General features: G+C 47.0%; 1 protein-coding gene across 2 annotated transcripts in view; it reads left to right on the top strand.

Moving 5' to 3' along the window:
• SLC25A21 (solute carrier family 25 member 21) overlaps positions 1-14198 on the top strand; it is a 536964-nt gene that overhangs the window by 370966 nt on the left and 151800 nt on the right. Inside the window, exon 4 of one of the 2 annotated variants that reach the window (XM_088471285.1) lies at positions 4302-4385. The exons of the other annotated variant lie outside the window; for it this stretch is intronic. Coding sequence (XP_088327411.1) covers positions 4302-4385 — 84 coding nt within the window. The remainder of the gene's footprint in view (positions 1-4301; positions 4386-14198) is intronic. 2 annotated transcript variants of the gene reach the window in all.

The following is a 14198-nucleotide window of genomic DNA, read 5'->3' as shown; positions in this document are numbered from 1 at the left end:
AAAGAATCCAAGAAACTTCCATTGAACATTAACCAGACTGTCCTATATCTCAATTAGGAAAGCATTTTACCACACAAGTGTTGGTGTTTATTCCATATTACAAGCCTAGCGCACATGGAGGGATGAATGGACATGTTACAATGTGTCATCATGTCCTTAACAGTCAGTGTTCACTGCAGAGGGCGTGGCCTAATGCTGCAATCTGCATCATCAAAGCACATCCCTGCCCAAGTAGACAAACTCCCTTGCTTGACAATTGCCTCCTCTCTCAGGAGTCCAGGTAGATTAGTCTCCCTGTCACAGTGCGCCGCACGCCGGCACACACTTACCGGGTTCGGCGGCACTGGTCTGCGCGGAGACAGCGGGCGGGGGTTCCCAGCATCTGCTGCTGGTCCCCACTGCTTCTTCCTCTCTCTGATGCAGGCGGGGTGCGCGCACCGACCTGCTAGGGATTTAAAGGGCCATGCACGCCCCTTTTAGGGATGTCACAGGAAGTGACTAGGATAGCTGCCTATATAAGGGGGACTCTGAACACTCCAGTGCCAGAGTATAGGCTCATTACCATACTCCAGCGTTCTGTGCATATCCTGATTACCGATTTGACCTTGGCTTCGTTTGTGACCCCGATTCTGTCTGATCCCTGGTTCTGCGTTGATATCTGGTTCTGACCTCGGCTATTCCCTGTGACCCATTTACGTCTGCTCCCTGGTACCGTCTCGTCTGTATTGGTTATGACCCGGCTTGTCGACTACGCTAATCTCCTGCACTCTGTCTAAAGTACACCAGCACCTGTATAGGGAAACCTATCCTGAGGGCCGCGACCTGTGTGTCGGACGCAGCCAAGCCCATACCTTTTTGCGAGGGTCCCTGGTGAATACCACCGCACATTAGACTCCACGCCTCAGGAATAGGTCTAGCCAATTCCTTGCATGCGGGTTGCATCCACAATCCACCTGACAGTTGTGACACTCCCCTTGACACTGGAATCTTCCAAAAGGCTCTAAAAAGTAGGCAAATATATCTGTACTAGGTACTACTCATATTTTATTAGTATTATTTTGTTTAAGATTGCATTATTTTTAACTTTTTTTTATACTTAATTTATAGACTGTAGTAAAGTAATTAAAAGTGACCAGATATAATACACACTCTAAATAATGAATGCCATAAATTAATGTGGCATTTTTTGTAATATACCAACATGGTAATGGCAGAGAAGTTTTTTTTCTATTTTTATTGTTTTTTAAAGTTTTATAATGTCTTATTCTTTGAAATGTAGGGCACAGATTGTTATCAATGTTATAAAAATAAAAATATCCTTATTTTATTGATTTGCAATCACTATGCGTGTTTCACTTAATGGTCCAGTATATGTTATTGATTCTAGAATATTGACAGAACTATTAGTTAATTAGCAATAATACTATAGCGTAATTGCAATACGATCGCTGCTCACGCGCAGTGCGGCTTATATGCATGCGTAATTGCAAACAATCACTCGATCTGCGTGAAAATTACATTAACATCCATATCTGAATCAGGCCCACATAGTAAAGAACAACAGGGCATTAATCAATGGTAAGAACAGTTGCAGCTCCAACAATAACACAGCAACAATAAAACAATTGTGTTCTACACAGAATAACCATGATCTATCTGCTTCTCCTGGTAAATTTTGCGAGGTGTAGCCCATAGGCTGCAGCAGCACAGCGCCATCTTCAGATGGTGTAAGCTGCGGGGGACGTTATGCAGTCGGGAAGCCGGCGGACCTAATCCCGACAGCCGGCTTCCCGACTGCTTTATCCCGGCGAGGGTTAAATGACAGGCTTCTAAATCTAGACGCCTGTAATTTTACCGACGCCAGGAGACCGGCGCCCGGCATCCCGATCGAAGGGATAGCGGGCACCGCTACGGACAGCCGCGGTGGTTGAGGGTTAGGTTTAGGGCTCCCGAGGGGGACTTGGGATTAGGCACCTCCCCGGGAGGTTAGGGTCAGGCTAGGGAAAGGGGGGGTTGGGGTTAGGCACCCCCCCCCGGGGGACTTAGGTTTAGGCAGCAGGGAAGGGGGTCTTCGTTTTAGGCACTGGGGGGAAGGTTAAGGTTAGGCACCCCTAAGGGACGGTTAGGGGGTTAGAAATAGGTTAGTATATACTTTGACGATCGGGATTTCCTCCTGTGCTGGCCTCCTGGTGTCGGGATTCCAACCGCCGGGCAGGGGTCCGGCTGTAAATCATACCGCTTCCGCGGGGGACATACTCCGGAATGCTTAGCATACAGAAGAATGGTAAATCTTACATTATGGGGGTTGCGGCTGCTGTCAGAAATGGAGGGACTGCAGCAGATATTGGAGATATCTACTGTGATCCCTCCATAGTACATCTGGGGAATACTTAATGTTTGCGGCTATCCCCTGAAAAAGGGTGTTTTTGGGGAATATGCCGCAAATATTTAATGATAACTAGGCCTCTATGGAGGAAATTCAATTGAACATGATGGTCTGTTCCAGAATCGCACCGAATTGAATTTCCCCCAATATATCTTCTCACCCACAAAGCTCCGGTGAGGACCCTTTTCAGTGACTGGGATGTCTCTGGAAAATGCCCGCTCCTTAAAGCAGATTCCTCTCAATGGGCAGCTCCACATGCGGCCATCCACACACACCGCGACATCACAACATTCTTCCTCCTCAAATTCATGTACTTCCTTTAGTAACATCTTCTCCCCACTGCGCATGCACTGGACTGGCCATTCTCAGCATCATGGGGGATGTAGTTCTGGGGGGGTCACCATAGCAACTACCAATCACTGTTTGTGACACCTTGCAGGCATGCAGGGTATTACAATTGCCACGTGCATGTCTCCCATTCACCTCCGCTCTACTGTGCAGAACATCAGTGGATGGGACGGCATCCCGGCTGCCGGTAAATTAACTACATCCCAATGGTGGGTATGAAGTCCCGGCGACTGAATATCCCGATGCTGGAAGCCCAAAGGATGAAGATGCAGATCCCTACCCCTCTGGCCCTCCCTTAGTGGTTCCTAACCCTAACTTCTCCCCGGGGGTGCCTAACCCTAACCCTCCCTCCCTGTAGCCTAACTCTAACTCTCCCCAGGGGGTGCCTAATCCTAGTCTTCCCCTGGGGCCCCTAAAACTAACTGTCCCCCACGCGGCTAACAGCTTCCAGGGCCCGCTTACCTTCATTCGGGATGCCGGCTGTCGGGATTTAGTTGTCGGGCTAATGATAGGCATTGGGATTTCAACGCCTATCTTTAGTCCCAAGTCGGGATTCTGATGTCGGGATTCCGGTAAGTTAACTACATCCCAATGGGACAAGTCACCCAACTCTCTTATCAGGACTGTACCGCCGAAATGAGGGCGGTTTGGGGACAGGACTTAGTGACTGAGCCACTCTGTTGGCTTTAGTACAGTTTTCTTTAAATATTTATAATGAGACTTCTATCTTTATATAATATCTGTAGTAAATCTAGTATTTGCTAGAGTAATGTGTCTGTGTTTTTGTTTATTGTTGTGATCCCAAAAATACATTTGATAGTCTTGTATGTTATTCCCAATAGTGGTTTGTGGCACTGCTTCTTTTCAAAATGCAAGAGGGGTAAGGGCAGGCCACAGGTACCTCACATCTCTGTGCAAGTACTATGGCCACACACTATTCCTCCCATCATCCATTGCAACAAGCATTGTAGCAGCACCAAACAATATCCATATTTTCCCTGTGACACCATTATCAAGTTGACTGCAGCATGGTTGTGTCAGGTAGAGTTTGAATTCTGAGAGGTAACACAAAATGGAATTTGAAGTGGATGACTGTAACAAGGCTGCATAGTGGTGTCTGCTACTCAAAGCTGCCTGACTAAACAATATTAACGCACAACATAAAAGGCATTGATGAGTCTTCTAAACTAAACAGGGTACACAATTTATAAGGGGTCGACATATCGGAGGGCCGGTACACATTACAAGATCCATCCGCATCCCGTTGTATGGGGTAGACAGTCGCATTGTCAGATTAAGCTGCATGTAGAGCCGACCTTATGATGCGACTGACACGGGAGCGCACACCGCCTGACAGAGTTGATACACGCTAGTCGATTTTGGCGATATGTCAGCCCGTTCCAATCGGATGGGGCAAAATATCGCTTAATGTGTACCCACCTTAAAGCTCACATACACCATGTTATATTAGCACATATGTTCTTCTGGGACATCCTTTTAAGTGCAGCATAATATGTATATTAGTATGCACATTTATATTCATTTCCTCTTGTCTTGTATGGTTTAGATTTCAGATTCAAAGAAATAAGTCTGATCCATCCAGTTACAAGAGTCTAGGTGACTGCTTCAAGAAGATCTATCGCAATGAAAGGTACTGTAAGTGTTTAGCCTCAAAAAATTAATGAACAGAGAATGTAAAACCAAACAGTACTAAATACCTGGTGTAAGACCTATATAGAGCAATCCTAGCAGCAATGTTTCAGGACACAATGGCTCTCAAAATTATCATTCACAATTTATACAGCCCCCCCCCCTTCCTCCCAAAAAAACTATTGTCATACAAAATCTTTTTGTGAAGTTTGGACGAAATTTCACATGGATAGAGATTTGGGGTTGGAACTGGCCTTTTGAATAGGTGAGAACCTCTGGTGGTATAATCCCCAAACTCCAAATCTGGGCCTTCAGTCCGATTGCTAAGCAAGACCGCAGATGAGCACAACATCGAACACTGGCCCAGCGAAACTGTATGTTAATTATTGCCACTATTGCATGGGTAAGGGAGGATAGTAATAAATAGATTCCTTATGCTTGCTGGGTACACAATAGACCAGTGGTCTCCAACCTGTAGCTCGCCGGCTTAATTTTGGTAGCTCAACTAGGAGGAAGTGACCTCTGACGTGTGCTCCCCAGTGGCATCGATGCCATGGGTGGAGCCACAGGGAAGCACGTCAGGTGATTTCCGCAGCCACTATAGCAATCACCTGACGTGCATCCCCGTGGTTTCACCCATGGTGTCTACGCTACAATGGAGAGAGTGACTCCTGCCCAGGCCTGCCAGTAAATCACACAGCGCCCTGCCTATATCTTTTGCTCCTGTACTGCACGTACCTCCTTGGAGCTGGTAATTAACAGTGAAATGTGCCTGTGCTTACATTTTATTTGCAAACTACAACAATATCACTAATAATTAAATGCATTTTTATTTTCTATGAAAATTTTTTTTTTCCATTAAATTAGCTTCAATTGTTCGGTTATTAGCCAGAATTTTTTTTCTACAATTTTAGTAGCTCTTCATGAGGTTTCATTTTTCTAAAGTAGCTCACACCTCAATTTACGTTGGAGACCATTGCACTAAACGATATGTCGTCCGATCCGATTGGATCGGACGACATATTGGGCTCATCGTCTAGTGTGTACCCTCAATGTCACTGACAAAGCGCGCTCCCACGCATCGTCAGCGTCATCACCTGACGGAAGACATTGTCAGCGAGAGCCATGCTGCCGAATGCAGCATGGCCCTCGCTGCCGCGCTGTAGCTCCCGACATCGACGAGTGTGTATGCACTTGTCGATGCCGGACCCCCGCCGGGTCCCGTCGCACGATAGGTCGGCTGGGTACACATCGTTAAATGTGTACTCAGCTTTAGTTTTACTCCACATTTTGAAGTTTGCATGAATAGCCATGCCATACTCCTTCACGACAAATGTATTTGGATTCAAACAGGACTATATACATTTGGTTACCAGTTGTCACAAATACAAAGCTATTTCCCTTACTCTGTCAGGAATGTGTACCTTCAGAATGGGTGTAAAAGTACTGACATTTGGGAGACAGTCACTCTTGTATGTATCATTAGACATTTCATACGTATTTTAAACTAATTTATTGTCTTTATCTCATTACCTATAATCCTTAGTATCATTTATATGTATATACTGTATACTGCACAATATTTAGCAAATTATTTTTTCTTGCTGTACAATTTTTCAAACCTGTCTCACCATCCCTTTATCCATATTACCCCCTCACTACTTATTAAACTTAATTATAATATCTTCAACCTATCACTAGAAAATAAGACCACATTTTACAATGGACTGTTCTACCTCTCTGCATCGGGATCGGTATGATTTACCGCCGGACTCATGTCCGGCGGTTCAAATCCCAACGCCGGAAGACCGGCACCAGTGAAGATCCGGACAGCAGCTAAGGCAAGTACTAACTAACCTGAATCCCCCCTAACCCTCCCTTAGGGGTGCCTAAACCTAACTCCCCCTTCCCGCAGCCTAAACCTAAGTCTCCCGGGGGGGGGGTGCCTAACTCTAAGTCCCCCCCGGGAGCCTCTAACCTAACCCTCACCCCCGGGCGGCTGTCTGTGCCTGACGCCAGGCTTACCTTCGATCGGGATGCCAGGCGTCGGACTCCCAGCGTAGGCAAAATGACAGGCGTCGGGATATCGACACCTGTCATTGGACCCTTGCCGGGATTAGACAGTCGGCATTTAGACCGTCGGCATCCTGACTGCATACCCTCTGCATCTAGTAGCAGATGATGTAGCAGAATCCAGGTATTCAGCTTACTCACACTGCATACATGACTTTTGATTCTACACACTGAAGCAATCCAGCATACTTCAAACATATCACTTTCAAATAATATAAATGTTCCCTATTGATTGCACACTGTTTGTAATAAATTATTGTTATACTCACAAAGTAATTTTCTTATAATAACAGCCTACTATTTGTCAGGATGGCAGACATCTTACAGAAAACATGCAATTTCTCTTTGGCGATCCCTAGCTTTAATCTAACAGAAAGCACATCTCTGTTAGATTGGCCAATTTGTCCAGGAAAACAGCACCTTTATAAATCCTAAACTCTTTTCCTGTATAAAGCTGACTAGCCCATATGTTCTGTTTGTCCTATCTAAATAAAGGTTCATTCTGAGATCTGTATTATGAGCAGAATCTGTTCCAAACACATGTGGTGCCTCTTGCCACAATATTTAAATTGTATACTATATATATAATATATACAGTACTATGCAAAAGTTTTAGGCAGGTGTGGAAAAAATGCTGCAAAGTAAGAATGCTTTCAAAAATAGAAGTGTTAATAGTTTATTTTTATCAATTAACAAAATGCAAAGTGAATGAACAGAGGAGAAATCTAAATCAAATCAATATTTGGTGTGACCACCCTTTGCCTTCAAAACAGCATCAATTCTCCTAGGTACACTTGCACACAGTTTTTGAAGGAACTCGGCAGGGAGGTTGTTCCAAACATCTTGGAGAAGTAACCACAGATCTTCTGTGGATGTAGGCTTGCTCAAATCCTTCTGTCTCTTCATATAATCCCAGACAAACTTGACGATGTTGAGATCAGGGCTCTGTGGGGGCCGTATCATCACTTCCAGGACTCCTTGTTCTTCTTTACACTGAAGATAGTTCTTAATGACACTGGCTGTATGTTTGGGGTAATTTTCTTGCTGCAGAATAAATTTGGAGTCAATCAGATGCTTCCCTGATGGTATTGCATGACAGATACGTACCTGCCTGTATTTCTCAACATTGAGGGATACTTGCCTACTTTTGAAAAAGCATTTCAGGGAGATTGTGAAAGCACCACCTATGAGCGCGGCGGTAAAGTGGGCGTATACTGCTACATCTGAGAGGCGTGTCATAAACATCCATATGTAAATGATCCCCAAAGGGCATTTCTGTGCAGTTACCAGTCGTGTGGTACTGGTGAAATGAGGGAAGATAGTAGTAGAAGATGGAAACATGAGCTAGTTTTAAGCCAAGCAAATCACACAGAGGGTCTCATTCAGACTGGCTCACAAGCGCCTATGCGCTCGCAAGCGGGTCGATGTTGAGGCCCTGCACATGCGCAGTGGCTGCACTGTACGTGCGCAAGCCCCGGAGCGAGAGAGAAACTCGCTCCGGGACTCACTACAAAGGGGGCGGCTGTCGATGGTGATCGACAGCTCGCCCCGTTTGGTGGGCGGGGGGATAGCTACACAAATGGAGGCGTTCCCGAGGGAACGGCTGCCGTTTGGGGGCGGCCCCACTGACATCACTCGTGATGTCAGTGGTGAGCTCCCGGCTCTAATAGAGCCGAAAGCTCACTGGGGCTTGCGGTAGACGAGACCCTACCACAAGGGTCTTGTCGCAAGCCCGATGGTCGCGATGGTCTTGACCATCGCGACCATCAACCTGGCCGCTCGCTGAAGCTGTGGGTGGTCACCCACAGCCTAGTGAGCGGCCAGGAGGCCGGGTCGGAAAATAAATTTCCCTTGTTTTTATATTACTGCATTCGCACATTGTTTCCTCAAGTGATCTTAGGTTATAGGTCCTTTTGCTTATAGAACGTCAATTATTTATATATTTATTGATAACGCACAGGCACTTTTTTGATTTTATATATTTATTGGTTGGTTCACCAGATTATTGATTGCATGTTATGAATTTCCAGTGATTGCACTAGACACTTTATATTTGCTGTTTGTCACTTTATCCCCAAAAATATCCATTTCACTGAGTATACCTGTCGCTTAAGGGTTAATTCCAATTTTGTCTATTTGTTTCAGAATACTTGCACTAGTATTGTTTTATTTACCCTGAGCTGATGCCCACAATATATATGGGCTGAGGAGCCATTGAATGGTTAAGTTTTAATTTTAAATTTGTTTAATATATCTCATAAATTCACATAAATTGGCGCTGTACCCATCCATTTTTTCTATATATATATATACATACATACATTTTGGTTGTAAAACAATGTGTGCTTGTTTAGTGAAGAGACCTGACAAGATAACTCTATATCATAGTGCATTGCATTAGTGTATGAGAAGAGATATCTGAGTCAGCTGCTCTGAAAGGGAAAGGCCTTTCCAGGACTCTATTCTGGCTGCTGGAGTTTTAGGGTCCGGCTTGCACTGACAGCCACAGGAAAGTTAAGCTACTCAAGGCAGTCTGTTTATGAAGGGCTGACAGCTTTATGGCTAGCATTAACAGATTGAATGTTTATTGGGGCAAATGTTTGTACGGCGGATTAGCCCAGGAACCTGGGCTCCGGCCTTTAGACATTTGCAAATACTCTCAGGGATCAGATGGTGTTAAAATTTTCCTATCGCAGTTTCCATCAGTTTGCCTAGTACGTGCCACTAGTGTTCTCTGTTCTCAAACCTTTCTACCTCAGTGTCAGAATAAAATATTAATGAGTGTTTGCAGAGTTATATATCTTTAGTATTGCTCTTTACCCTTAACTAGAGCTGTCCGTCAGGCAAGCAATAAGTACAAGGCGGTTATTTGGCCCCCAGCTGGTTTCAAAACTCCATAGCCCCTTTTTATGACATCATTTTTAACAGGATCTAGCATGGCACATAGCACCTTTTTCCAATAGTTTGTTTTTGTACCATTCCAAATTCATGACTTGGCATAGGGTCTTTGATTTTATTGCGTTGAATATACTAATCAGATAGATGATTGGCAGTTTATTTACTTATCACCTGCTGTCTTAATGTTGTGCTTTCTTTAAAGTAACAGCGAGTGTAAAAATGCTCACGTTTAATTTTGTATTATGCCAATGTAAAAAAAAAAAAAAGAAAACTACTCATGGATGCTAATAGCAGCTATCAATCATCTGGTAAGAATAGAAAGAGACCGCGCTAGGATGGGTTGGTGCACATGTAAACAGTACAAGGAGTGTGTGATGTGCAGCTGGTATAGAGTTGGCGGGTACACTCCAACCCTAGATACAGAAAAGGATATAGGTATATAAACCAGCGCATCCCCTCTGCCGCCAACTAACCAAGTAAGATTTTCTGGTATATGATAAATTAATTTAGAAAAGAAAACAGATTCTCAAGCAGGTGTTGAATAAAAAAATACCTCCTATTTTATTAATGATAAAGTATGGTAAATGGTATATATGCAAAACTAAAACTGTCATGTTAACCCCTTTTTTGGGGGGTCCCCACCTTCCCTGGGATCCCTGCCCTGGGTCGACTAGTTTGGGTTGATAATGCTTTGGCTTGGTGACCTGGTGATAGGGTCCCCTGGCTGCAGCATTACACCCCTGCTAGCGGAGCCTGGTGCTGGTAGTAAAAATACGGGGAACCACCACGCCATATGTTCCCCGTATTTTTACTACCAGCATCGGGGCCAAGTGCCTGGTGCTGGTTCATGAAATACAGGGGACCCCTACGTTTTTTGCCCCCCGTATTTTGTGAACCAGCGCTGGCTCAAAGAGCCCAGTGGTAGTTATGCTCGAGAAGGGGGACCACAGGACGTTGTTTTTTAATTTTAATACTTTCTATGTATAACAATATACAAGCATGCATCCTGCACGTGTCTCACTGATATGCGCAGGCTGCGTGTTTGGGGATCACAAGGAACACGTGTAGGAAACACGATCACACACACTATCAAAAAACACGATTCAGAAAAACATGATTCTTGGTAAATTTTGAGTGTTTTAGCTGACAAAAGTCACCCGTGTTCCTGCGATGCGGTGCGTGTTTAAACTCGGGCAAACTTGGACCAGACATGATTCTTAGTAAATTTACCCATAATAGTTAGGTACATTTTGACAGTGGACATATGCTGTATTCACAATTTTGTAGACTTCGTAAAAACTGCATCTTATATGATACATTTAATTATCAACTAGAAGTTTATGCTGACAGGTTTCGGGATAGGAAATACCCTGATGAGATCATTAAACAAGCTGAGAACAGAGCTAAGAATATGGAACGTAAGTCTTCTGGAATAACAGAAGGAAATGATAAAGACAAGGTAATTTTGTTACACAATATAATAACTAGAGATGTGCGCCGACCCTCGTGTTTTGGTTTTGGATCTGGATCTACCCTGGTTTTGGATATGGATTGATTTTGCCAAAACCTCATCTCCGTGTTTTGTTTTCGTGTTTTGGTTTTGGTTCTGGATTTTTTTCTTAAAAAACCATAAAAACAGCTAAAATCACATAAAATGAGCCTGTTTTTGTTCCTACAGTATAATTAACCTCAATAACATTTATTTCCAGTAATTTCCAATTTTGACCACCTCACAATATTATTTGCTTCATCTAGTTAAGGCCAAAAGGTTGCATCCAGCTAGCTGGCTGACTAAGCTAAGTGACACAGTGGGCGGCACTAACATGTGGCAGTTCATCTTCTAATTTCCAACACGGATATAGTGTGGGTTGGATTCACCAATAGTGCACTTACTGTGACAGCAGTGTCGGCACAGCGGGGTTGTTGACGGTGTCCTCAGTACATGGAATGGCAGTGCTGCGGTGCTGGCAGTGTCCTCAGTAAAGGTGATGTCGGCAGTGCAGGGGTGCCAGCGGTGTCTTTGGTGCAGGTTTGCTGGCTGTGTTGGCAGTGCGAGCGTGCCAGCGGTGTCTTTAGTGCAGGTTTGCTGGCTGTGTCGGCAGTGCGGGGGTGCCAGCGGTCAGGGGCGTATCTTTGTATTGGCCGGGATGGCACTTGCCAGGGGCGCCAGCCGTTGGGGGGCGTCACCCGGCAGTGCCAGTCCAGGGCCATAACTAGGGTGGTGTGGCCGCCACAGCCGCTCATGTCCTGCGGGCGGAACCGGCCGCCACAACCCCCGATCACGGGCACTTTTTTTTTTACATGTATACAGGCAGCGGTGTGCCCGGTTCCTCTGCTGCCGGGCACACCGCTGCTAATACACTTTACAATTACAGCGGCGGCACTGACTGGGCAGCGCTGCGCTGTCTGCCCCATGTGCTCCGCTCCCTCCCCAGCTCGTTTCCTGTCTCTCCATTCCAGCCCCAGAGTGCCCTGCACCGCCGAGCAGGACCATGGTGCTCGGCGGCATGACAGTCACAGCACCTCCTACCTCCGGGACTGCCGGGAGCCGGATTGCGACGTCACGCCCCACACAGGCTACAGAGAGGACCATGCAGGCTGCACTGGAGACAGAAAGAGGAAGCTGGTAAGACTGTGCGGGGCGGGGCGGTCTTGAAATTACAGAGGGGGCAGGAGGTGGTGGAGGCAAGATTGACAGAGGGGGGCAAGAGGCTGGTAATACAGAAGGGGCAGGAGGCTGGAAATACAGAGGGGGCAGGAGGCTGGAAATAAAGTGGGGGCAGGAGGCTGGAAATACAGAGGGGGCAGGAGGCTGGAAATACAGAGGGGGGAGAAGTCTTGAAAGACAGGTAGCAGAGGAAGGAATGAGTGGGACAGGAAGCTCAAGTGACATGGGGCAGGAGACTGGAATATCACAGTGAGCTGGAGGCAAAATGGAGTAGGGGGATCGGGGGGTTCATGGGGCAGGATGTGATACAGAAAGCAGGAGGCTGGAGATGACACAGAAAGCTAGAAGGGACATGGGGCAGGAGGTGACAGAGCTGGAGGCGACATTGAGCAGGACGTTGGGGAGACACAGAACGTTGGTGGGGACTTGGAGCAGGAGGTAACACATGGAGCAGGAGGCTGGAGGCGACACGGGGCACAAGACTTGAGAGACACGGGGCATATAGCTTGAGAGACACATGGATGAATTGGACACGGAGGAGGAGACTGGAGTGACACAGGTAGGAGGCTGGAGGGGACATGAGACACGAGTTTCGTTGAACCTCTGTTGTATGATAATGACATTGGTTATATTCCTACACAAACAGGCATCTTCCGGGCAATGAGATTTCCTACATGAATAGTGAATACCGACTGTCTGCCCAAGGAGGACCAATTTCTTCAGAGGTTCCCCATCGCAGAGAAACCACCATATAGGTAAGGTGTATTTTTATTTACAGCACACTGTTCTGTCTGTCAAAAGTCTGTGCTGCTGATGATCTCCCAGTCAGAAGCATCACTGCCGGACGACGACGAAGGAGGAGTGAGGAGGTGTCGGTTTACTAACTGCTAGCAGGGGGAGGGGCGCCAGTCCCTTACTCTGCCAGGGGCTCTCAGACCCCTAGATACACCCCTGCCAGCAGTGTCTTTAGTGCAGGTTGTTGGCTGTGTCGGCAGTGTGGGGGTGCCAGCAGTGTCTTTAGTACAGGTTTGCTGGCTCTGTCGGCAGTGTGGGGGTGCCAGCGGTGTCTTTAGTGCAGGTTTGCTGACTGTGGCCCTGATTCAGAGCCGGATGCTCTGTCAGAGACCGCTCGCTCTGAATCAGGGCCGTCCCTCCTGCTTTTTGGAGCGGCCTCCTGGCCGCTCGCATAGCTGTGGGTGACCACCCACAGCTATAGCGAGCGGCCAAAATGATGGTCGCGATGCTCAAGACCATCGCGACCATCGGGCTTGCAATGAGACCCTTGCGGTAGGGTCTCGCTGCCGCAAGCCCTGGAGTGCTTTTGGCTCTATCAGAGCCAAAATCACTCCCACTGACATCACTAGTGATGTTAGTGGGGCCGGCCCCAGACGGTGGGCGTTCTCATGGGAACGCCTCCGTCTGAGCAGCCTCGCCCACCAAAGGGGGCATGCTGTCAATCACCATCGACAGCACGCCCCCTTTGGTGCGAGACCCATAACGACGGCTTGGCCGTAGTTATTCGGGTCTTGCGCATGCACACGACGGAGCCGCCTCCATCGTGCGCATGCGCACTTGGGCAACATCGACCCGCTTGCGAGCGCTCGCGAGCGGGTCTGAATCAGGCCCTGTGTCGGCAGTGCAGGGGTGTTCTTAATGCAGGGTGCCGGCAGAGCGGGGGTGCCAGCGGTGTCCTCAGTGCATGTGTGCTGGCAGTGCAGGGGTGCTGGTGGTGTCCTCAGTGTGGGAGTGTCGGCAGTGTGGGGTTGCTGACGGTGTCCTCAGTACGTGGGACAGTAGTGAATGAGTGTCGACAGCTGTGGTGTCGACAGCTGTGGTGTCGACAGCTGTGGTGTCAGCAGCGGGGTATGCTGCCAGTGGGGGTGCCAATGGTGTCAGCAGCGGGGGATGCCGGCAGTCTCAGGCAACGGGCGCCATCTTCTTTTTCTCTCTCTCTGTGCATTTTCAATGGGCTTAACGCTGATTGGCTGAGAGCCGTGACAGACGGCTCTCTCAGCCAATCAGCGTTAAGCCCACTCAAAACAAAACCTCGCGATCCGACAGCGGGGTCGCAAGGTTTTGCCTTGGATGAGAGATCCGGGGCAGGCAGGGAGATCGCTCATCTCTAATAATAACAGAGAGGAAAATAACATTAGGAAAATAGTTAACAAACATTGG

Source organism: Taudactylus pleione, unplaced genomic scaffold (assembly GCF_031769625.1).
Source record: "Taudactylus pleione unplaced genomic scaffold, aTauple2 ptg000113l, whole genome shotgun sequence".
NCBI lineage: Eukaryota > Metazoa > Chordata > Amphibia > Anura > Myobatrachidae > Taudactylus > Taudactylus pleione.
The sequence above is the reverse complement of the archived record's forward strand: the minus strand, read 5'-3'. Positions and strand labels throughout refer to the sequence as shown.